Genomic DNA, 25,873 nt, shown 5'->3' on the forward strand with positions numbered 1-25,873 from the left:
CACCCTCCTTATCACTTCCTGGGGACCAGCCCCATCCTGTGGTTGTCTAGGGGCCCTCACCTAAGTTCTCTCAGCGTAGACTTGGGTATGCTCAAAAGGAGCCTCTCAGGAGTGACAAAAGACACTCCTATCACTTCAATTCAGCCACTCAGTCGTGTCCGACTCTTTACGACCCCATGAACCGCAGCACGCCAGGCCTCCCTGTGCATCACCAACTCCCAGAGTTTACTCAAACTCATGTCCATTGAGTTGGTGATGCCATCCAACCATCTCATCCTGTCATCCCCTTCTCCTCCTGCCCTCAATCTTCCCCAGCATCAAGGTCTTTTCCAATGAGTCAGCTCTTTGCATGAGGTGTCCAAAGTATTGGAGTTTCAGCTTAAACATCAGTCCTTCCAATGAACACCTACCTAGGACTGATCTCCTTTAGGATGGACTGGTTGGATCTCCTTGCAGTCCAAGGGACTCTCAAGAGTCTTCTCCAACACCACAGTTCAAAAGCATCAATTCTTCGGCACTCAGCTCTTTCTTTATAGTCCAACTCTCACATCCATACATGACCACTGGAAAAACCATAGCCTTGACTGCTGCTGCTGCTGCTGCTAAGTCGCTTCAGTCGTGTCCAACTCTGTGTGACCCCATAAATGGCAGCCGACCAGGCTCCGCCAGGGATTCTCCAGGCAAGAACACTGGAGTGGGTTGCCATTTCCTTCTCCAATGTGTGAAAGTGAAAATTAAAAGTGAAGTTGCTCAGTTGTGTCCGACTAGTAGCGACCCCATGGACAGCAGCCCACCAGGCTCCTCTGTCCATGTGATTTTCTAGGCAAGAGTACTGGAGTGGCTTGCCATTGCCTTCTCCGTAGCCTTGACTAGGAAGTGCCTAAAAGAGTTTTAGGAGTTTTGTGCCTGGAATGGGGACAAATACCAAATCTATTTCTTACTATACCACAGATGCCTTTCAGCAGCGCCTGTTCTTAGGAAGGACTTCGGGGTTTAGTTGAGTTACTTCATCCAGTTTCCTCATCTATAAAACAGGAATAATATTACCTACCACATAGTTATTTAAGGATTCAATCAAATACTGGTGGTCACTGAAAAGATGGAGAGGGAGATGGCAACCCACTCCAGTATTCTTGCCTGGAGTATCCTGTGGACAGAGGAGCCTGGTGGGCTGCTGTCCATGGGGTCGCACAGAGTCGGACACAACTGAAGCGACTTAGCAGCAGCAGCAGCACTGAAAAAAATGAATGCAGTTTTCTGTTGCATAAAAAGAATGGAGAAATAGATTCCTTATGATGCCTTCCTCTTACCTCAGCGTCTGGCCCTCCTAGCCTCCCCTTATGTCCCACACACCGAGGACCTTGAGTAAAATGACTGGAAACTTGAAGACAAACTGGGTTTAGTAACTCCAAGGGGAGGCTGGTTACTGCATGGGTACCAGATGAGGAAAGTTTGATGGTAGGAGCTGAGAAGTTAGGGATAGGGAAGATCTTGCTCAAGTCAGGAGGTTCTAAAATATAGTGTACAGTATGTGTATAATTTTATATTAAATAAAATGGAAATATATATAAAAGTAAGAAAAAATAATCCATTACCCACCCAGTTTCAACAAGGATCAACTCATGGCCAGTGTTGTTTTCATCAGTATACCTTACTCTGTCTCAAACTACTTCCCCACCTTCCACAAACACACACACTGTCTCTCTCTCTCTTACTCATTTCTCTTACCTGGATGATTTTATAGGAAATTTCATGGAATTTCAACTGTAGATATTTCATTATACATCTTTAATATATAAGGACTCATATATATAATCATAATGCCATTATCGTATCTGTTACCATTATCACTAATTCCTTAATACCATCAAATACCTAGTCAGCAGAGCACAGGCTTCTTATCCGGCTAAATCACAGTTCCAGCCTTGCTTCCACAACATCAGTAGGCCTTCTCTGAGCCTGCTGCATACTGTAAATGAGGGCGGTCATCATCATCTCTAACTCTCCAATAAGGTAATTCATGTAAAGTGCTCACCCCACTGCCTGATGCACAGTAGTGAGTGCTCCATAAAGATGAGCTGTGATTCTTATTTATTAATAATGTAAAATATCTGAGTAGCTATAAAGGTACCTTTAAGAATGGTTTTGACTTAGAATCAAGAAGCAGATATAGGGCCCAGCCAACAGATTTTTTTGGGGGGTGGGGAGGAAACGCCAGAACCAAAAGGTGACTGAAAAAGCTACAAAGGAACACTGGTATAAATTGAAGCTATAAATGATAGGGTCCTTATAATTTCCACCTCGTATATAGTTTATTACCCTTGAGATTCCAGTTCATGGCGGTAGAAGCATGTGTGCATTGAATAGCCACCCTTCTCCCCTGGAAGAGAGAGTGAAGTGACCTGACGCGTAGAGTCCCACTTCTGGAACAGATTCAGGGCAGGTGGGCACTGCCAGCAAGTGGGGGCAAGGTCCTCAGAGTCCTTGCTCAAGAAATGAAGCTCCATGTAACTTGGGTGGTCATGGACTTCAAGCTCCACCTGGTGGGGACTAGTGCCCAAGCAGTCCCTTGTCTGTCCCTAAGGTCTGGGGCCAGGAGGCAGGGTTAGCTTGCCGAGTTGCCATTAGAATCATTTCCTTTCTTCAGGGGCCACCTGACTCTCTGTTGCCGGTTCCAGGCATCAGCTGACAGCTTTTTAATAAAAATGGAGCCCAGAGGAGGGATGGTGAGGTAGCTGATTTTAACCCAAAGTGAGAGAACACCAGATGTTTCATTCTGTCTGAAGGTTGGAGGGAGGAAAAGCAATTAGCAGCTGCTACTGATTTAGCAACAGACACCTGCTAAATGAAAATCTGTAAAACTGGTCAGGCTTGGCACCAGAAGTGCATACACTGCTTCTCAGGCATTTCTGGGAGTTGTAAATTATGTCAGCCCAAAATAGGTGGGGGTGGGGGGAGGTAGACGGGGGCGCTACAGAAGCGGAACATGTCCATATAGACCAGGAAGTATGTTTTTCTAAGATGACAGCCACTTAGAAACGCCTATTTGGAGGGTGAATGGAGAGGAAGAGAAGACCATGAATCTTCTAGAAGCTGCCTGGTTCCTCCCTGCTTCTGATCTGACTCACAGGTGCCCTCTGGGGGCTGTCGCATGGGAGCAGAGGTCAGACTGACAAGAGGGTGAGAATGCTGCGTCCCTCCCTCTCCTGATCCAGGGCATACTTCCCCCCCTCCTCCAAGGGCAGTGAGTATCAAAGCAGAGGGAACCCTCCACTGTTGAATTCGCAGCAGCTGCTGACCTGTAACAGGTGCACACTGTTGGCTCCAGATGCTATCAGGATGTCTTTAGCCAGGAAAGAGGTTTATCTGTGGCTTTTGGATTTCCAGAAATTGTTTCCAAGTAGACATTAACTGCTGCTCTCCACTTACATTTTATGGAGGCACACTGAAACACAGGGCTTCCCAGGTGGTGCTAATGGTAAAGAACCCACCTGCCAATGCAGGAGACGTAAGAGTCGCAAGTTCAATCCCTGGGTCGGGAAGATCCCCTGGAGAAGGGACTGCAACCCACTCCAGTATTCTTGCCTGGAGAATCCCATGGACCGAGGAGCCTGGCGGGCTGCAGTCCATAGGGTTGCGAAGAGTCAGACATGACTGAAGCAACTTAGCACACACTGAAACACAACCAATGGAAACAAGAATTGATGAACAGGGCTTTAGGGATGTGTGTGTGTGCGTGCGCACGCGCACGTGTACATGTGTGCTGGAGGAGTGTGAGGACACACGACACAGTTCTATCTGGAGTGGGTGTTCAAGATAATGACTGATGAGAAAGAAGTCCAACTTGTAGGTGATCTAGACAGTGTCAAAAGAATTGTACCACTCGCACTTGGGCCTTATACCACATTCACTGTACATAACTGCTATTTCCTACTCTTCAAACTAGTCCAGAGGTCAGCTGCCATATGGGCTAAAGGGATGCCCCCTGTTCTGTTTCCAGTCTTGAGCAAAGTGATGGCGACTTGCCCTGTGGAGCAGGGGCCAGGGGTTTGCTGTTGGCACATGCAGGGCTAGAGTTGTCCATGAGAAAATATCATCTGGAACTTTCTTCTGGCAGGGTGTTATGTTGCTAAAGACTAAACTGTTAGTTCCAAAAGTGGGACCAGAAAAAATTCTTTTTCTTTATCTGAGTAAGCTCTGAGGCAAGAAGAGTCATTCCAGATGTATTTCAGTTTTACTTTCCCTGCCCTGCTGTGTCAGCGCAGCAGCCAGAATTGGGGGAGCGCCCCCCCTCCCAACCCACATCCTCTGGTCAGGGACTGGACAACATTCCCATCAATCAGCTCCAATACATGGGAGAACCACAGCGCAAATACATATCCTGTGACACCAGGCTGCCCCAGAGAGAGATGCAGGAGCCCTGTCTATGACAGCAAATGAAAAGTGCACTCATGATTCTTATTGAAGCAGCCAGGCATTCTTACACTGAGCCCTACGTGTACAAGTTATCCACCTGTTGCGCTCTTAATAATTCAAACTAGCTTGTGTGTCAAAACTCAGATGACCTCTCAGCACAAAATTACTTATTTTCCTTTAAAACCCAGGACCTCTAGGCCTTAACTAATTACAGGAATACCTTTGATTCCTGCTGACCAAAAGGAGATGTCTTATCCCAAGGTGGTATTTACTTGGCGGGTCCAAGTCTTCAGTAAGGAGTGTGTTTCTCCAGAGACCCTTTTCATGAAGCAGGTTAGGTAGAATGTGAGCTCCCACTACCCAAACTCCAGCGCATACTGCTGGATGTCAGTTGTCTGCCACCATTTGATACAGCTTATAAATCCAGGTTGGAGCATTTTGTCTTTTTATCCCCCCCTTTTGTCTAGCATTTTGAGGCCATTTATTGGATATTTTCTTATCATTCTTTTTTTCTCTTTACTGATTTAGAAGTTGTACACACTATTTCACTTATTGGGTTTTTCGTTTTAATGTTTATCCTACCAATGTTAACAAAAATATCCAGAGCTAGAATCAGTCAGACCTTTTCTCTCAGATAATACAAGGATCTTATAACATTTTGGGGGTCCTAGCTTTATTGAGTTTATTCACTCATTTAAAGTGTAGAATTTAAAGTTTTTAAAGTATGTTCACAGAATTGTACAGCCATCACAATTAACTTTTAGTACATTTTTATCAACCCCTAAAGGAAACTGTTTATGACCAACCTAGATAGCATATTAAAAAGCAGAGACATTACTTTGCCAACAAAGGTCCGTCTAGTCAAGGCTATGGTTTTTCCCGTGGTCATGTATGGATGTGAGAGTTGGACTGTGAAGAAAGCTGATCGCCGAAGAATTGATGCTTTTGAACTGTGGTGCTGGAGAAGATTCTTGAGAATCCTTGGACTGCAAGGAGATCCAACCAGTCCATTCTAGAGGAGATCAATCCTGGGTGTTCATTGGAAGGACTGATGCTAAAGCTGAAACTCCAGTACTTTGGCCACCTCATGCAACGAGTTGACTCACTGGAAAAGAGTCTGATGCTAGGAGGGATTGGGGGTGGGAGGAGACGGGGACGACAGAGAATGAGATGGCTGGATGGCATCACCGACTCGATGGACATGAGTTTGAGTGAACTCTGGGAGTTGGTGATGGACAGGGAGGCCTGGCGTGCTGTGATTCATGGGGTCGCAAAGAGTCGGACACGACTGAGCGACTGAACTGAACTGAACTGAAAGGAAACTGTACTATTAAGCTATCATCTTTCTGTCTGCTTAGATCCACTGCCCTTCCACCCCCAATTCTAATTAACAGCTGATCTAATATCTTTCTCTTTAGATTGGTCTGTTCTGGACATTTCATATTAATGGAGTCAGAAAATATTTATTTGTCCTTCTGTTTCTGGCTTCTTTCACTTAGCATAACGTTTTAAGATTCATCCATGTTGTAGCATCTGTTAATATGCCATTTCTTTATATTGGCTAATAAAATTCAATTGTATGGATATACAGTACTTTTTTAAATCCATTTACCTGTTGATAGACATTTGGATTGTTTCCACTTTATAGCTGTTGTGAATAATGCTGCCATGAAAATTCATATATAACTGTGTAGACTTTTTTTTTTGATAGGTTTTTTTTGTTTGTTTTTTTACTTTTGAGTATATTCTTTGGCGGAGAAGGCAATGACAAGCCACTCCAGTACTCTTGCCTAGAAAATCGCATGGACAGAGGAGTCTGGTGGGCTGCAGTCCATGGGGTCGCTACAAGTGGGACACGACTGAGTGACTTCACTTTCACTTTTCACTTTCATGCATTGGAGAAGGAAATGGCAACCCACTCCAGTGTTCTTGCCTGGAGAATCCCAGGGATGGCGGAGCCTGGTCGGCTGCCGTCTATGGGGTCGCACAGAGTCGGACACGACTGAAACGACTTAGCAGCAGCAGCATATTCTTTGGAGTATGTATGCTCTGAAATAGGGTTACAACTTTATTCTTTGCCTGTGGACCTTTTAATATTTAAATTCTATTCATTACCCTCAACTTATGTGCTTATATTGTCATGTATTTTAATTCTGTATTATTTTAGCTTTTCTTTTAAAATAAGACATTATGTTATGTAAAAAATAACATACATAATTACTTTGCTCGCTATTTTTTATTGCATCTCACACCTTCCATTTGACACTACTTTGCCTTTGCTGGAATTTTATCTTATAGAATTATCTTTAGAGATGATCTATCGAAGGCAAACTCTTCAGGTGGTTTTTTTTTTTTGGCCTAAAAATGTTTGTTTCCCTTATTCATTCTTGAAAGATATTTTCATGGGCTATAAAAGTCTTGGTTCATAATTCTTTTTCTCCCAGCACAATGAAGATGTAATTTTACTATATTCTGTCTTCCAGCATTGCCTTGAAAACTTATTGGTCAGTCCTAACTTTCACTCCTTGGAAAGTAAATTTCTTCTTTCTGATTGGTTTTAAGATTTTCTGTCTTTGGTAGTCTGCAGTTTTAGTAGGATTTGTTTCAATGTTGATTTGTTTTGGCTTATTCTGTTTGAGGGTCTTTGAACTTTTTGAGTCTGACATGTTCATCAGGTTTCTGAACATTGTTAGTAATTTGGACTTCAACAGTTACATCTGTCTCCTCTTTTCTTCTTCTAGGACTACATATAGAATTTTGTTAGCTCCTCTTACTCTGTCTTCCATGTCTCTTAATCTTTTTTGTTCTTATTTTCTACTTTGTCTTAGTTGCATTTTGGACAATTTCTTCAGCTCTGTATATCACTTATCTCTTTAGCTGTCTAGTCAGTAACTAAACATATAAATTAAAGCTATCAAGAGTTTTTAATTTCAGTTATTTTTCCTTTTCCCAAATATACTAAATATAGTCTGTAACTATTCTGAGGTCTTTAAAGCTCTGTTTTTACTGGTTCTTAGCTTCTTTAGGTTTTGTTTTAAATATTACTGTTGTTTATTATTGTTCTTTATTGTACATTACTTTTTTCTGTGGGGATTTTTTTTTTTTTGAGTCCTGGATTTCTCTAGAGAAGATATGTCTTTGTTCTTATCAGGTGCTTGAGGGCTACCAGTCTGGAATCATGCTAAATAAAACTCACAACCTAGCACTTTTGGATTACCCAAGTTGTATAAATTTAGGTTGTAAACCCATGTGAGGGCTGGCTTGTGGTTCCAAGATTTTAGTGGAACTAACTAGCTTCTTCTCCTGTTACTCCAGCTCATCATTAAGATTTGAGACTGAATTTTCTTTACCGTTAGGGGTGGAGTAATTTGTATCTCCAGTATACTTTTACACTGAAGTGTGGCTTTTTGGGGTCATGGATCCTTTTAAGTACTAACTAGCATTTGTTATTACCAGAAGTGAAAGTTTGGGTCTTGTTTTCCAACTCTTTTATGTCTGTGTCCTTCCCGTTGGGGTAGTCAGGAGGATGTTCTCATTCTGTTAATTCGTTTGGCCATCTTTCTGTTTTCAGTGTTCCCCTGAAATATCTCTATATAAGTTGATAAATACCTACTATATGTCTGTCTACTATTGTCCTAAGTTCTATGAGGTATCTGATAGCTATTTAACCCATCATGTAGCTAACAAAATATTAATATTAGTGGCCATGAGGCCTTGGAGCACTGATTTAAACCATCTTTTGAGCCTTTCTAAACCCTAGAAATCAGCATTTGGAATGAGAAAGGCATAAGTGCATGAAGGCAGGAAACATTTGTATCGTGATATAAGAGTTGATACACAGTTCAGTCGCTCAGTCGTGTCCGACTCTTTGCGACCCCATGAACCACAGCACGCCAGGCCTCCCTGTCCATCACCAACTCCCGGAGTTCACCCAAACTCATGTCCATCGAGTTGGTGATGCCATCCACCCATCTCATTCTCTGTCATACCCATCTCCTCCTACCCCCAATCCCTCCCAGCATCAGAGTCTTTTCCAGTGAGTCAACTCGTCGCATGAGGTGGCCAAAGTATTGGAGTTTCATCTTTAGCATCAGTCCTTCCAATGAACACCCAGGACTGATCTCCTTTAGGATGGACTGGTTGGATCTCCTTGCAGTCCAAGGGACTTTCAAGAGTCTTCTCAACACCACAGTTCAAAAGCATCAATTCTTTGGCGATCAGCTTTCTTCACAGTCCAACTCTCACATCCATACATGACCACGGGAAAAACCATAGCCTTGACTAGACGGACCTTGGTTGGCAAAGTAATGTCTCTGCTTTTTAATATGCTATCTAGGCTGGTCATAACTTTCCTTCCAAGGAGTAAGCGTCTTTTAATTTCATGGCTGCGATCAGCATCCACAGTGATTTTGGAGCCCCGAAAAATAAAGTCTGACACTGTTTCCACTGTTTCCCCATCTACTTCCCATGAAGTGATGGGACCAGATGCCATGATCTTTGTTTTCTGAATGTTGAGCTTCAAGCCAACCTTTTCACTCTCCTCTTTCACTTTCATCAAGAGGCCTTTGAGTGCCTCTTCACTTTCTGCCATAAGGGTGGTGTCATCTGCATATCTGAGATTATTGATATTTCTCCCGGCAATCTTGATTCCAGCTTGTGCTTCTTCCAGCCCAGCGTTCCTCATGATGTACTCTGCATATAAGTTAAATAAGCAGGGTGACAATATACAGCCTTGACGTACTCTTTTTCCTATTTGGAACCAGTCTGTTGTTCCATGTCCAGTTCTAACTGTTGCTTCCTGACCTGCATACAGGTTTCTCAAGAGGCAGGTCAGGTGGTCTGATATTCCCATCTCTTTCAGAATTTTCCACAGTTTATTGTGATCCACACAGTCAAAGGCTTTGGCATAGTCAATGAAGCAGAAATAGATGTTTTTCTGGAACTCTCTTGCTTTCTCCATGATCCAGTGGAAGTTGGCAATTTGATCTCTGGTGCCTCTGCCTTTTCTAAAACCTGCTTGAACATCTGGAAGTTCAGGATTCACATATTGCTGAAGCCGCATGACTTTACTAGCGTGTGAGATGAGTGCAATTGTGTGGTAGTTTGAGCATTCTTTGGCATTGCCTTTCTTTGTGATTGGAATGAAGACTGACCTTTTCCAGTCCTGTGGCCACTGCTGAGTTTTCCAAATTTGCTGGCATATTGAGTGCAGCACTTTCACAGCATCATCTTTCAGGATTTGAAATAGCTCAATTTGAATCCCATCACCTCCACTAGCTTTGTTCGTCGTGATGCTCTCTAAGGCCCACTGACTTCACATTCCAAGATGTCTGGCTCCAGGTGAGTGATCACGCCATCGTGATTATCTTCGTCGTGAAGATCTTTTTTGTACAGTTCTTTTGTGTATTCTTGCCACCTCTTCTTAATATCTTCTGCTTCTGTTAGGTCCATACCATTTCTGTCCTTTATCGAGCCCATCTTTGCATGAAATGTTCCCTTGATATCTCTAATTTTCTTGAAGAGACCTCTCGTTTTTCCTATTCTGTTGTTTTCCTCTATTTCTTTGCATTGGTCGCTGAGGAAGGCTTTCTTATCTCTCCTTGCTATTCTTTGGAACTCTGTATTCAGATGCTTTTATCTTTCCTTTCCTCCTGTGCTTTTCACTTCTCTTCTTTTCACAGCTATTTGTAAGGCCTCCTCAGACAGCCATTTTCCTTTTTTTCATTTCTTTTCCATGGGGATGGTCTTGGTCCCTGTCTCCTGTACAATGTCACAAACCTCCGTCCAGAGATCATCAGGCACTCTATCTATCAGATCTAGACCCTTAAATCTATTTCTTACTTCCACTGTATAATCATAAGGGATTTGATTTAGGTCATATCTGAATGGTCTACACAGTAGGTACTTAATATGTACTTGTTGATTGATTGATTGAATGAATGAATACATTGATGTCTAGGGGATCATGGAGATAGATTCCAGTGTTGATTAGTTCCCATGGTAATGTAATTAGAACATTCCAGGTCTGGGCTCGTATGGTGAGGTTGGAAGAGAGAGGGTACTGTTTTAGTAGCAAGTGATCAAACCAGCATGGATTTGAGTCATTTGTAAATGAAGGACTTCCTCTGTACCGTAAAGGGCCTCAGCACACATCAGAGTAATGTAGGTCAGTAGGTAAGAATGTGGACTCTGGAGTCAGATTGCATGGCTTAAATCCAGGCTCTTTAAGTAACCTTGGGCCAATTACTTAATCTCTCTGTATCTTAATTCCTTCGTGCAAAAAAGGGGGATTATATCTCTTATCTTTAGAGTTGATGTGTTAGTTAATACAAGTACTTAGGATAGTGCCTAGCAGAGAATTCTGTGTACCAGCCATTATTAATGATGATTATTGTTATCTTTATTGTTGTTTTGAACACTAGTCACATCATTATCCTTATCAGTACATTTTCCTGGGAACTGCCTGTCAATTCTGGGAGAAAATATTGTAAATTCACACCTGTCATTTAGACTTTAGGAGAATAACCTACTGTCGTATTTCTCTAAGAGTAAGTTAAGCACTCCTGTATCCAGATTATCTTTGAGATCCTCACTGAAATATGAAATGTTGGGCCCCATCCCAGTGGATCAAAAAGATTCTTTCTCTAAAAATGTGTGATGAAAATAAAGATTGTGCACATCCTCTCTGTGTCAGATTAGCCAGGAGCTACAAGTTTATTACTCTCCAGTGCTCATAGAAAAGTCTTGGAGCCTGGGAAGAGATTGAGAACGGGAGAATTAAACAGGAGAGAAGTGGAAAGAGAAGTGAGCAGAGTCTGCTCATGTCAGGAGGTGGTCTAGTGCCATCTCTCAGCCTCTTCTCAAGGCCCATGCCTCGAGGGTACATGAGACATTTGCCTTCCTTTGCTTAAGAGATTCCTGAACCTGACTCCAGCTTGTAGCAGAGGTGATGGTCCTTGTTAGGGGAACATGTTGGAAGCAACAGGGTCGGGAAGCCTGCCTTACAAATGGCTGCCTGGCCCACTGGTTGCCTCCAAGCAAGGGCCCCCAAGGAGTAGAAGGTTAACCAGACACTGTGGTTGTTTGGTTGAGGGCAGTCACTACTGAGTACTGAGTGTCCAGCTGTTTTACTGGGCTAAGAGCCAAATCTTAGATGTGTTTATCCCTTCCTTTGCTCTAGTGCTCGTCTGGGGTTGGCCTTATTTCAAGCTATCTGATGCTCAAGTCCTTTGAAGGCGCTAAATTGAGCCGGATGGCATCACAGAGTGCTGGGACTGATGAGGGACTGGAAGTTTAGTACCTTTACTCTCGTCCCTCCCACTCTACATGGCTTACATTTCCTGTGTGGAATCTAACCCAAAGCAGAGGAGAATGAGGCCTTGTTCCTGTCAGTGGTGCTAAAGGCCCTCTTGGGGCCCCTTGTCACATACCCCGAGCAGAAAGGCCAACCCTGGCACTGTCATTCTGCAGTTGTGGCTTGGCCTGTGCTGACTGTCTTTTGACTTGCAGCTGCCCTGGTTCCTTTGTAGACCTTTTGAACAATCTCTGTCATTAGCCTTTCTGCAGAGTTCTGTGGAGAGAGCCGTGCAAATATTTACTTTCCATCCTTGAGTAGAAAGTCAAATGACACGTTCAGGGCTGGACTTTTAAGTCCTGAAGTACCTTCTTGTGTACTCAATGCTACACTCCTTCCACATGAAAGTCAAGCTCTGGCTCAGCTAAAGAAGTAGTAAATCTGGATTCAGGGACTTCAGAGCCCCCTGGGGTCTTGGATGGCTAGTGCCTGTATCGTGGTAGTTAGGTGTTGGGTCAAGTCTTCAGGCTTCATAGTAGACCCTATTTTTTTTTTTCTATCAGGGGAAAAGCCTGGTATAGACAACAGACAACAGTGGTGAAGATCATGCATTCTGGAGCCACGTTGCCTGGGTTCACATTCTGGTTCAGCCTTGAGACCTTGGACAAGTCATTTAATGAAACCCCTATCCTTTTTCTTTTTAGACAGAGCTTTGTAAATAAATCGTATTTATAATTCTCGAATCGTAACAAATTTCAACATTGGTCCACACATGGCATGCTTCAATTTTATTCATAAGTACGTTTATTTATTCATGGAGAATATTATAAACAAATGTGAAACCAACCCAAGAACTTTGTTGTTGTTGTTCACTCAGTCATGTCCGGCTCTTTGCGACCCCACGGACTGCAGCACACCATGCTTTCCTGTCCTTCACCATCTCCCAGAGCTTGTTCAGACTCATGTCCATTGAATTGGTGATGCCATCCAACCATCTCATCCTCTGTCATCCCCTTCTCCTCCTGCCTTCAATCTTTCCCAGCATCAGGGTCTTTTCTAATGAGTTGGTTCTTCACATCAGGTGACTAGGAACTTCAGCTTCAGCATCAGTCCTTCCAATGAATATTCAGGGTTGATTTCCTTTAGGATGGATTGGTTCGATCTCCTTGCAGTCCAAGGGACTCTCAAGAGTCTTTTCTAGCACCACAGTTCAAAAACGTCAATTCTTCAATGCTCAGCCTTCTTTGCGGTCCACATCAGACCTTGAGTGTAAGATGTAATTTCATGTGCCTGGTAGGGCCATTGGTAGCTTGTCTGTACTTGGGGTAGGAGTTGGGTCACAAGGGAAAATAAAGTGAGAACAAGGAACTTGTGAGGGGGCCTAGAACATATTCAGATACTCTAAGAGAGGGGGTTCTTAAACACTGATCATCCGTAATAGCTTAATGCAACCTCTTGGTTAAGGATTCCTGCAATAGAGAGAGAAGACTGTAACGCAAAAGTTCTCTCTGCCTACTCCACAGAGGTAATTGCTGCTAAGAGGTACATTACTCTTTTGACCTTTTCTTTTTTTTACTTTTAAACTTTTAGCTACATGATTAATAAATGAATACATAAAAATCCAACACATTTTTAAAAATCCAAATATCTAGAATCCAAGTCCAAGTCTCCCCTTCCCTACGCCAGCCTGTCCTCCCCAGTCCTGTTCCCCTGCTCAGTTTGGTAAGTATCATCCCAGTCCTTTTTGTATTCATTGACAGACATCTGAAAGTATGAAGACTGGAATTTCCCTGGCGATCGGTGCAGGGATTAAGACTTCGCCTATCCAGTGCACAGGGCGCAGGTTTGATTCCTACTCGGGGAGCCGAGATCCCACTTGCCTCACAGCCAGAAAAACCAAAACAGAAACAGTATTGTAACATATTTAATAAAGGCTTTTTAAATGGTCCACATCAAAAAAAAATCATAAAAGTACAAAAACTAATCAGCCCCTTTTCTTCTACAAAAAGGATCGTGCTTTGTTCAATAGACTTGCTCAGTTTTGCCTATAAATAGTTATACCTCCTTTTTTGTAAGTGGTTGCAGAGTTAGTCTTCCAGAGTTGTTTTTTTTTTTTTTGATGACTCTTCTACCAGTGGACATTCAGTTAGCTTTTCTGTTATTAGATACTTCTTACTATTACAAATAATGTTGCAGTGAACATCTTTATGTATACAGCTTTGTTCATATATGCAAGTATTTATTACTTTGCCATATGAGTTCATATAGATTTACCTTCTTTAAATTTACTTACTTTTAAAAATTTTCCCAACTTTTTATTATAAAAATTTTCAAACATCCTGAAGAGTTGAAACAATAAGTATAAATGAACAACGACTATATACCCTCAAGCTGGATTCTACAGTTGCCGGTTTTGCTTATTCACTGTCTCTGTTTTTCTGTTTATGTTTGCTGAATCATTTCCCCCCAGATGGTGGACATTTTGACACCTTAGTTCTAAATTCTTCACCCTGCAGCTCTCAAGGAAAAAGACATTCTCTTGTATATCCACAATACCATAATCACACTCAATAAAATTATTTATCTAATAATCTGTTTATATTCAAATTTCCCCAACTCATTCCAAGGATGTCTTTTTTTACTTTTCTTTTTAAAATCAGGATCAAGTCGACTTTCATGTTTGGTTTTGAATCTATATCTCATCTATATTATATCTCATCTAAAATATATCTATATTTTACTTTTTTAAAATCTAGGGACAGTCCCCCCCCCCCAACCCTCTCCTTCATAACATTGACATTTTGATGAGTCTGGGCCAATCATTTTGCAAAATGTTCCAGATTTGGATTTGTCTGAGTGTTTGTCAGGGCACCTTGTTGTTTTTCATTGCAGCATGATATTCTGTTCTGTGAATGCATTGTGGTTGATTTTAGGTTGTGGGCATTCCTTTTGGGACTCCTCTAACGAGTGGTATTTAGTCCCAAGGAATTTATGGCACCAGTAGCCACAGTCGAAGTCTGTGGTCAGTTAATGAAGATAAAGTGTTCCAAAGCCCAGCTTGGTTGGCCAGAACATTACCAAAGGCTGCAGCCTTTTCCCTTGAAGGGAAACTATTGTTTTAGTCTGTTCGGCTCCTTTAAGAAAATGCCATAAACTGTGTGGCTTCTAAACCTCATAAATTTATCACAGTTCTGGAGGCTGGAAATCTGAGACCCAGGTACCAGCAGAGTCAAGTGGGGACCCTCTTCTGGGTCACAGGGTGGGAGGGGTAAGGGAGCTCTCGGCCTCTGATTTCATCATAACATAATCACCTCCTAAAGGCTCCACCTCCTAATACCATCCCATTGGACATGAATTTGAGGGAGACACAGGCATTCAGACCATACAGTGATCCGATTTGATTCCCTGATTTCTTTGGTGAGGCTGCAATCTGGGGCTGAGTTGAGAGCAGGGTCCTCTCTTTGTAATCACCCATCCTCATCAGCAGCCATGGATCCTTTGGTAACACAAGTCCCCAGCCAGGTAGCGGGACCCCCTGGGTCATGAGCCGCCTCCACTCCCAGCATGTCCTTCCCTCTTACAGCTGTTCTCACTTCAACTTGTCCTTCCCTCCTGATCCCCATGTGCTCCGGGTCCCAGCCCTCCAGCCCACTTCCAGTACCTGTCACCATCCAGTGCCTCCTGCCCTTCTCGCTTCCTCATCTTGCACCTCCCCACTGGCTCCTTCCCTTCATCTGTAACTATGTTCAGGTCTCTCCCAATTCTACTGATACTCCCCTGGAGTTACAACTTCCATTTCTTGCCACCCATTCACTCTTGAAAGAATACCATGGACCAGAGATCTGTAGAGTGGGCTGCATAAGGTGTTGTATTGGAGTGTGTAAAGAGAATGTCAGCATTTCTATTGCCTTTTAGAATTTCATCGCTTTTTGTGTTCGCGTTTTACATACGTGTATTTGCCTTTCAATTCTTCTCATCTTCTCCAGCCTCCTTGAGATCCAGACCCTCATTCCCACTGATTGATGAGCATTTCCACCAGGTTTTCCTACTGCTTTCACAAATTCAGCCTGATCTCACTTTGTTTTCTTATGCCTCTCCTCCTCCAACCTGCTTCCTTGATTGTAGTCCCCAACTTAGAAACCCCCACATCCCACCAGCCACCTAGGCCAGCAGCCTGGGAGTTCTCTTTCACCTCTCCTCTTACTCCTGTGTGCCCCCACCCATGTCAGTTACTTAGTTCTGGTGACTCAACTCCCTTACCTTCTCTCAAACCTTCCTGTCCTATGTTCTCTTGCTGTCTCTGCCTCCAAGTTTGATTTTTTTAAATATTTATTTATTTGTCTGCATTGGGTCCTATTTACGCCATGTGGGATCTTCGTTGCAGCACACGAACTCTCTAGTTGTGGCATGTGGGCTTCAGCAGTTGTGGCACATGGGCTTAGTCGCTCCGAGGTAGGTGGGATCTTAGGTCCCCCATCAGAGATAGAACCCATTTCCCCTGCATTGCATGGCAGATTCTTAACTGCTGGACCACCAGGCAAGTCCCTCAAGCTTCATTTCAACATTGCTATTGCCAGCTGCTAACTGGTCTCCCTGCCTCTACCAGTATCCCTTGCACATTGTACAGGACCATCCCTTACTTTTAAAGAAAAAAATCAGACCAAATCCAATGCTTGATCTACAGTTCCCTCCATGCTATTCTGCTGTGCTGACCTTATCCCTTTCTCTGTGAGTTTTCTCAACTAGACTGTGAGCTCTTGTAGGACAGGGACTGTGTCTTCATCATGGCAGCATACCCAGAACTGGGCACATTACCTGCCACCTGGGAGTGTCTCAGTAAATGGTTGGCTTTTTTTTTTCAATTGGCTGGCTGAATGTAAGAATGGGACTGTCATGGGTGAGAAGAGGAGAACAGTGTTGAAATTTCTTTGAGAAATAAAGAAGTCTCCAGGAGAAAGTCACTTAAAGATGGGCCAAAGAATGGATTGAGCTGGCAAGCTAAAGTTATCCTAGCAGTCACCTGATGAAATAGTGATTTGTGGCTTAGGGCTGTGGGCTGGCCCAGGTTGGTCACCCTCTCTTGCTGGAGGCTCTTGCCAGGTGGAATAATGGGATGAAATGAGCTCCAACTTTTGACCCAGAGAGACCTGGCATTAGTCTTGTGAGCTGGAGTTGAGATCCTGGCTTCACCACTCACTGGCTGCATTGATGTTGAGGAGGAGGATGATAACAACAGCTAGCATTTATTGAGTATATATATATCATATTCTAGCACTGGACTAGTAGCTCTCCATGCATTATTTCACCAAATTTTATCACAACTTGATGAGGTAGGTACTATTGTCATTCCTGTTATACAAGATTGTGATTGGCCCAAAGGTACATAGCAACTAAATGATGGAGCTAGAATTTCAGTCTTTTTTAAAAACATATTTTTATTTTGGCTCTGCCAGGTCTTAGTTGTGGCATGTAGGATCTTTAGTTGTGGCATGTGGGATCTAGTTCCCTGAGCAGGGATTGAACCCAGGCCCCCTGCATTGGGAACATGGAGTCTTAGCCTCTGGACCACTAGGGAAGTCCTAGAATTTCAGTCTTAACAGCCTGATTCTAGGCTGGAAATACTCATTTGAGAGTCATCAGTATATAGATAAGTGTTTAGAGCCAGGAACCTGGATAATGTTATCCAGTTAGTGAGAGTAGGGAGAAAAAAAGAGCCAAGGATGTGGTCCTGGGCTCCTTCAGTATGTAGAGGAATTAGGAACATAGAGGTCATTGGTAACCTTAATCAAAGCAATTTCGGGGGAGTGGTGGGTGTGAAAATGTGATTGGAGTGGATGGAAGGATAATTCACAGGAGGGGAAATGATGGCAGTGAGGAGACACAAGCCATTGAGGAGTTTTGCTATCGAGGGAAGCAGAGATATGGGGGCGACAGCTGAAGGAGGCAGTGGGATCAGGTTTTTGTCTTTAGTTGGAAGATTTTTGTAGCTTGTTTGTTTTCTGATGGGAATGATCTAGTGAAAATGGGGACAATGCTGGTGTGTCCTTGAGTAGGCGAGAGAGGAAAGGATCTAGTGTGGGAACCCGGGACTAGCCTTAGCCAGTGGCATGGCTGGTTCCTGCAGAGCAGCGGCAGAGGAGGCAGTGATGGGGTGGTGTAGGGAGGAGGGTGATGTGAAGCTGGGAGCTTGTTGATGTTCTCTTCCAGCTGCTCCCTTTTCCCCAGTGAAACAGAGAGCCATGCCACTAGCTGAGAGGGAGGATGGGGAAAGGTTTGAGGAACGCAGAAGTTGTGAAAATAAAGGTAGGAGTCATCCAGGAGAGATGAGAGTGCATGGACTTGGAAGTGTAGTCGGATTATAAGGTTGCATTAAGGGCCTGCTCAAAATTAGCAGTTATGAATTTTAAGAGTTAACAGCATAACTTTACATTTTTCTCCAACCATGCTTACTTGCATAGCAGAGGAACGTGAAGGCCAAGAATATGGTTTCTCAAGGCAAGTAGGGAAAAGGGTTAGAACATACGGAAGGGAGTGATGGGCAAGTAAAGAGGTGAGGACATGAGCTTGTGAGGGCCAATAAAACAGTGGTAGGGTCAGCAGATGTAGGTCCCGGTGAGGCTGGAGGATGTGGGGGGCGTGGAGTGAGTTGGGTAGACTGGCGGTGTTGGCTGGAGAGTGGAGTGCATGACAGTTTATGGAAGGGCTGCAGGTGTTGGTCGTGGCGGGTGTGACCATGGGAATAAAGGGCTGAGGTGAGATGGAGGTGAAAACTCGGGGGAATGGAGGTCAAAGCGTTAGAGACTGGTGTTTGCTAAATATTGAAAACACAGAAATTTTGACAAAGGCAGATTGGAAAGCATTAAGAAGAAGGGTCCGTAGGATGAGTACAGCAAGACCAGTAGAGGGTGGGAGAGTCTGATGCCATGAGGTTCCAACCCAGGGAGTGGTTAGGAAGAAGGTAGAGAGAATGTTCTGGGCACAGACAGGAGTCCCCTTGGCCCAGGGTTACAAAGCGACATGGGAGGGAAAGAACCACCCACCACTTGAGGGGGGCTGTAGAGATAGCCATGTCCTCAGAGAAGGGGGCAGGTTTTCATCAAAGTAAGAAAGTAAAGGAACTGACTGCTCAGAAAAGAGTTTGAAGATAGAGGGTCTTTGCAAATGATAGGTAGTGGGTTCCAGAGGATAGAGGAGGGATTTCAAAGCACTGGGGAGCAGCGGAAGGTGGTCTTGGATTTGGGAATTTGTAGAAAGCCATGTGGGGATTGGAGTTCATGCATTGGCTGGTGACCTGGGAGTATTGGGCTTTTTATGGTGGCAAAAGTAACCAGGGACATAGGGCACACTGGGACGGGCTGTAGGGCACACGGGGATGGGTCGTCTCCATAGCAGAGTGTGGGTGTGTGGCTGTCAGGGCAGAAGGTCGGGAGGAAGGAAGCCCCAGATCTCTCCATGGATGGAGCCCGTGCATTTCATGTTTCAGGCAATTTGACTCCAGAAGCCTGGAGAACTTTACCTGTCTGCTCTTTTAATTCTTAAAAAAAAGGACAAGAAAAAGGTGTTGACTTGGACATGAGAAGGACATTACAACCTGTGTAGCTGAAAACGTTTTTATTGCCGTTGGCTTGGCTTTCAACGGCGGTGATAGGACATTTTGTCTAAAGCCCTGGGAATCCCCCAGCTGAAAAGGAGCCCAGACATGTACTTTAGAGTGGAGTTCCAGATGTCCATTCTAGAGGGCAGAGATGAAATAGCCAGATAGAATTTCTGGGGGAAGTATGACATTTTAGAGATAATGTTTATCAGATGGGGAAAACAGAAAGGGGAGACTCCATGACAAAGTTCCTGGGCTCAGGTTCAGTGCTCTGGAAAGCAAGCTGCCTTTTTTCTGCTCAGTTGCTGTCTGTCCTTTATCCCTATTGCTGCCCTCTTTTTCTTTGGATGTTATTTAACCTTTCTGTGCCTTAGTTTCCTTATCTGTCTGATGGGGATGACCATAGTCTCTGCTTCACAGGAACCTTACAATATATTAAGTGAGATAACACATGTTAAGCATTTAACACAGGGCATGGCACACAAGTACTTTCTAAGTATTCTTTGTTATTAAAGGACCACTAGTAGCTAGCTTCCTGCTTGCCTTCAGCTAGCTTCTTCCTGCCACTTTATGGTTTTCTTACGTTGCTCTCCTTCTCTTTCATCCCCTTCTGTTCCTCTCCCTGGCCTTGGCTGTCACTGGTGCCCACACCTAGTTGAACACTCTCTGTGGCCTTCTGAGGTAGAGAAATCTTGGAATAGGAGGAGAAGCAGGAAGGAAAGACATTGTTAATGGGGGCAGTCTCCTGGCCAACCCCGCTGAGGTCTGTGACTGACGTGTCTCCAGAGCGCCAGTGGTAGCTGGGAGGTCTGTTTTGGAGGCCAAGCTTGACCACTGTGTGATGTGGAGCCTGTTGGCACATGGGGCAGAACAGGCCATGAGGGTGGGGATCCTGTGAACAGGGAGGGACTGGGCTTAGTCCCCAGGTGAAGGACAATTGCTGATCCTGCTGTTCCTAATGTGCTTCTGTTACCTCTCCACTTGTTACCAGGATCTTCTTTCCGCTGCGCATCTCCGCTGTGCACCCCTGTTGCCCCTGCGCATCTCCCTTGCGCTGCTCATGTCCCAGGTGTTAGCGCTTTTTGTGGGAGGGAAGGAGCAGGGCGTGGGGTAGCAGAGTCTACAAGCTAAGACTGGAAACTTAGAGCCCGCCCACCTGGGTTTGAATCTGGGCTGTGTCACCAAATAGTTGTGTATCCTTGGGTAAGTTCTCTTAACTTCTCAGTTTCTCATCTCTAAAATGGAGTTAATGGGAGCAGCGCAGGTGATTTAATAGGTGAACTGATAGTGAACAATTGTTTAATGGTTCCTGGCACACAATAGGGACTCTACAAATGTTTGTTCTAGTAAAATTTTTCAAAAATTTATTTTTACAACACTCTCATTTCAATTTTACCAGTGCCAGTAGTGGGGTTCAGTTCAGTTCAGTCGCTCAGTCGTGTCCGACTCTCCGCGACCCCATGAATCACAGCAGGCCAGGCCTCCCTGTCCATCACCAACTCCCGGAGTACACTCAAACTCATGTCCACAGAGTCGGTGATGCCATCCAGCCATCTCATTCTCTGTCGTCCCCTTCTCCTCCCGCCCCCAACCTTTCCCAGCATCAGAGTCTTTTCCAGTGAGTCAACTCGTCGCATGAGGTGGCCAAAGTATTGCAGCTTCAGCTTTAGCATCAGTCCCTCCAATGAACATCCAGGATTGATCTCCTCTAGAATGGACTGGTTGGATCTCCTTGCAGTATAAGGGACTCTCAAGAGTCTTCTCCAACACCACAGTTCAAAAGCATCGATTCTTCGGCAATCAGCTTTCTTCACGTAGTGGGGTACTGAGGTTAAATGACTTGCCCAAGGCAATGGAGCTTTTAAGCAGCAGAATCAAATCGAGAACAGGGCTTTGACAGACTCCAGAGTCTGTGCTTACGGCTGCAGTGCTGACCTGCCTCCCTGGATGTGCAGGTGGGGAGTCTGCTTTCCAGATGGGGTGTGAAGGAGGGGAAGTCAGGGGGCCCAGGTGGGTAAATAATGCTTGAGTCTGGGAGTTAAGCGGGGGTACTGCCTGGAGACCTGGCTGGGACCGGGAGCTGCCGGCCCTCTGCCCGGTTTTCTGCTCCCTGCGGTGGGCAAGCAGCCTGCGGTCCCAGACCCCATTTCAGGAAGAGTTCTAGCCCCTTAGATACCTGAAAAGTGAAAGTGAAGTCGCTTAGTTGTGTCCGACTCTTTGCAACCCCATGGACTGCAGCCTGCCAGGCTCCTCTGTCCATGGGATTCTCCAGGCAAGAGTACTGGAGTGGGTTGCCGTTTCCTCCTCCATTAGATACCTGAAGATTTGGCTTAACAGCCAGAGAGTCAAGCCTTCCCAAAACTTTTGTCTGTTCTCTCTGGGACCGTAGTCAAATCAGTTAATTTATTAATAGTAGGGTGATCCCAGACCACATTGCTCTGAGGGTCCCCCATGGACCTCTCAGGCGTCCAAAGTTAGCTGCTGCTGGTGGTGCTCACTCCCTGTGAAACCTCACGACCCTATTCTGCAGACCCACTGGGAACCTTGTTTCTTTTTCTGGGATTTTACATTTCCTTCTTTGAATACAAAATAATCATCTGGGACCGTGGGAAATTTCCCTTCTGCGTGGGTTTCATTTTCAATAGCCAGAGCCAGGGTCCACAGTCCTCCCAGCTCGCATTCTAGGAGCTCTGCCATCTTTTGGTTTCACTCCTTGGCACAAGGCCTTGGGTTCCTGGGCGTGGGGAGCCCAGAACTGGGTCCTCTCCTGAGCTCACAGGCTTGGTTCTGTGCTCCGTTGTAGGGAGGCAGCTGATCGTTGCATTGGGTGTCCTTGTTTCCTTGGGCTTCCCCTTGGTGGGGGGTGTGTGTATCTGTGTGTGTCTATGTGTGTCTGTGTGTGTAGGGCTGTGTAAGCCCTGGAGGCCAGGCCTCTCGCCAGCGGCTGCAGTTCTTTTCCCGGAATTGAGTTAGCTGCCCAGCTGTTTCCACTCTCCACCCGCTGCCAAGCGCTGAAGCACGGTCCCCGTGCCAGGTTGAAAGCACACTCCACTTTGGTAATTTAGAGCTTCCATTTTGAGTGAAATGGGAAGCAGGAGTGAATGAATGAGCGTGTTGGTTGGAAGGAGGGTGGGGATACTTTTTTGGAAAGCCATGCCAGAATTGGCCCAACTGCTTAGTCTTTGCCCAAAATTAGGGCTAACCCTGGACTGACCCCAAGTATCCAGTGGAGAAACTCTTTATTCTTGGAACGAGACTGAAGCAGACTTGGCAATCAGTACCTTTAAATCTGGAAACTGGGAATAATAAATCCTAGCCTGTATGTTCTTCTTGTCCAATGAGACATGAACTTTTAAGTAGTCCACCAGCTACTCAGTACGAGCAGGAAGTGATGTAAGGCTGTGTTTCTTCAAGTATATTCTGCAAAACACTAAGTGCTTTTTTTTTTTTTTAAACAAGTGCACTGGCTGAACAAGTTTAGGAAATGCCAGATAAACAATGTTAAGCAGTCTTCTTACTTGCAGGTCCTTCATCTACCACTAACCTACACAATGAATTTCCAAGGGAGGAGTAGATAGATTGTATTTAACCTTTCTTAAATTTTTAACCATACTGTCTGATCGGAGCATTTTTCAAGTACTATCTCTCCAAAATGCACTTTGGAAGACCAGCCTAGGTCAAAGGTTTAGTCATTTCATTCTTTCTTCTCTGTGAAGGGAGTTGAACTGGTTGAAGTGTGTGGGGTTGCTAAGCTGTGGGTCCTTGAGAGGAGGGCAGGCATTCAACTCGAGAATCTCTTAGCATGAGTGCTTCCTGCTCTGAAACACCTCTCCCTCCTGTCTTTGCAGCTCCCCTTTGAACTGGAGATTTACTACATTCAGCATGTTATGCTGTACGTGGTCCCCATGTACCTGCTGTGGAAAGGAGGTAAGCCCGGCAAACCGCATCCCTGTGCCCACTCCACACCTGCCTTCTCTTCTTCTGTTTGTGGGGGAGTCACAAGCTCTTGGGTGTCTTATCAGAAACCTGAGATGCTCCCTGACTGAGTCTCTGCAGCATGTTTCATGCCAGACACCAGGCAGTGGGAAAATGGGCATAGATGAGGCCTGCAAAGAGCCTGGTGATTTCTCATCCTTTGTGGGCGTGAGCTCAGGGCCACTGACAGCCTATCCCAGGGCTGAGGCCTCAGGCTGTTTGTGGTGGCCTTGGGTTTGCATGGACAGAGTTTGCCCACACTCTGTCACCCACTTCTGCTCTTGCCTTTTCCCTGCCTCAGTGTGCAGCAGAGGGTAGAGGGACCTTGTGCTTTTGCTCATTATATCCATCCTCTCTGAACCAGAAAAGATACTGAAAGGAGCAGGATGTCCAGGAATTTGGGATTATGGGATTAAGGGAAAACGCTGGTGAAGGAGCAGTGACCTTCATGTAAAACAGACCATGGAGACCTTCATTTGATCAAAGGGAGAGACCACCGACCTGGTCAAGAGGCTGATCTATTTGTGACCTCACAACGACCCTTAAATGATCCCCTCCTTCTGTTGGGCTAGACAAAAGGAAAGGGGAGTTCACTCATTCTACACTAGTTGTGAGACTCCCCCTTCTTAATGTTCTGACCTTCCTGAAAGGCGCCATGCCTGGAAGTCAACCTCTTATAGTCTGAGCCATCAGCCTCTCTATCTTGGTTCCTGGGACTTTGCTGGGAGACTAACCTCACCCAGGGCAGCAGGGGTTTCATTTCTATCACATTAAAAATTCCATGAAGCCATATGGACCCTAAAGCCTGCTGGGAGATGGTTTGGAAGTTCTGCTTCCTCTAACTCAGGAATTCTAGCAAATTTTTAAGAACTCCCAGCACAAGGGAGCCTTAAGTACCCATCAACTGGGAGTCATGTAGGCAGATGGAAACTGTTGCTCTCCATGGAGTCAAGACCCCCTGCTTTCTGTCAATTAGGAGTCTTCTAGCTCTATTCTTTGAGGCTGTTTTTACCTGTGCTGCCACATGGGGGCTCACATTGTCAAAGAGCACTTCTTTTTAATTTGCTCTAAACACACCCTTTTTCCTGACTGAGCTTTAAGAGAAGTCTGACTTTCCAGGTGACCTATGCCATTTCTCAGGAAAGAGCTTCCTAATAATATGTAAGTCTCAGAGATACAGTCATTCTGAAGGGAACCAGACCAGAAGCTGTCCCAGGGCTCCAGACCCCCACTGCTCATGGTTCCTGAGGTGTGGGATGCAAGTTCTGACCAAACGTGCACGGATATTTGTTAAAACTATTTGTATTCTGAGGCATTATAAAAGTCTGTTGCTTGGCTGAGTCAGAGTGGTCTGACAGCAGCCTTTACCTCTTCCACCTCTTCAAAAAATCCCATCTGGGAAGCTACACTTTCTAGAAGTGGCTGACTCCACTGCAGCCTTCTATTGAATCTATCAGTTCAGTTCAGTTCAGTCGCTCAGTCGTGTCCGACTCTCCGCGACCCCATGAATCACAGCACGCCAGGCCTCCCTGTCCATCACCAACTCCCGAAGTTCACTCAAACTCATGTCCACAGAGTCGGTGATGCCATCCAGCCATCTCATTCTCCGTCGTCCCCTTCTCCTCCCGCCCCCAACCTTTCCCAGCATCAGAGTCTTTTCCAGTGAGTCAACTCGTCGCATGAGGTGGCCAAAGTATTGCAGTTTCAGCTTTAGCATCAGTCCCTCCAATGAACATCCAGGATTGATCTTCTTTAGAATGGACTGGTTGGATCTCCTTGCAGTATAAGGGACTCTCAAGAGTCTTCTCCAACACCACAGTTCAAAAGCATCGATTCTTCGGCGGTCAGCCTTCTTCACAGTCCAACTCTCACATCCATACATGACCACGGGAAAAACCATTGCCTTGACTAGACGGACCTTGGTTGGCAAAGTAATGTCTCTGCTTTTTAATATACTATCAAGGTTGGTCATAACTTTCCTTCCAAGGAGCAAGCGTCTTTTAATTTCATGGCTGCAATCAGCATCTGCAGTGATTTTGGAGCCCAAAAAAACAAAGTCTGACACTGTTTCCACTGTTTTTCCATCTATTTCCCATGAAGTGATGGGACCAGATGCCATGATCTTTGTTTTCTGAATGTTGAGCTTCAAGCCAACCTTTTCACTCTCCTCTTTCACTTTCATCAAGAGGCTTTTGAGTTCCTCTTCACTTTCTGCCATAAGGGTAGTGTCATCTGCATATCTGAGGTTATTGATATTTCTCCCAGCAATCTTGATTCCAGCTTGTGCTTCTTCCAGCCCAGCGTTCCTCATGATGTACTCTGCATATAAGTTAAATAAGCAAGGTGACAATATACAACCTTGACGTACACCTTTTCCTATTTGGAACCAGTCTGTTGTTCCATGTCCAGTTCTAACTGTTGCTTCCTGACCTGCATACAGGTTTCTCAAGAGGCAGGTCAGGTGGTCTGGGATTCCCATCTCTTTCAGAATGTTCCACAGTTTATTGTGATCGACACAGTCAAAGGCTTTGGCATAGTCAATAAAGCAGAAATAGATGTTTTTCTGAAACTCTCTTGCTTTCTCCATGATCCAG

At 44.8% G+C, this 25,873-nt stretch overlaps 1 protein-coding gene across 8 annotated transcripts in view; it reads left to right on the forward strand.

The window, feature by feature from the left end:
* TMEM164 (transmembrane protein 164) overlaps positions 1 to 25,873 on the forward strand; it is a 244,608-nt gene that overhangs the window by 126,439 nt on the left and 92,296 nt on the right. For all 8 annotated transcript variants that reach the window (XM_088834242.1, XM_055393873.2, XM_088834241.1 and 5 more), the window contains one exon: positions 23,153 to 23,231. In XM_088834242.1, the coding sequence (XP_088690368.1) occupies positions 23,153 to 23,231 (79 nt within the window). The remainder of the gene's footprint in view (positions 1 to 23,152; positions 23,232 to 25,873) is intronic.

This window comes from Moschus berezovskii, chromosome X (genome assembly GCF_049115385.1).
Source record: "Moschus berezovskii isolate FMDL1 chromosome X, NW_MosBer_1.0, whole genome shotgun sequence".
In the NCBI taxonomy this organism is placed as follows: domain Eukaryota; kingdom Metazoa; phylum Chordata; class Mammalia; order Artiodactyla; family Moschidae; genus Moschus; species Moschus berezovskii.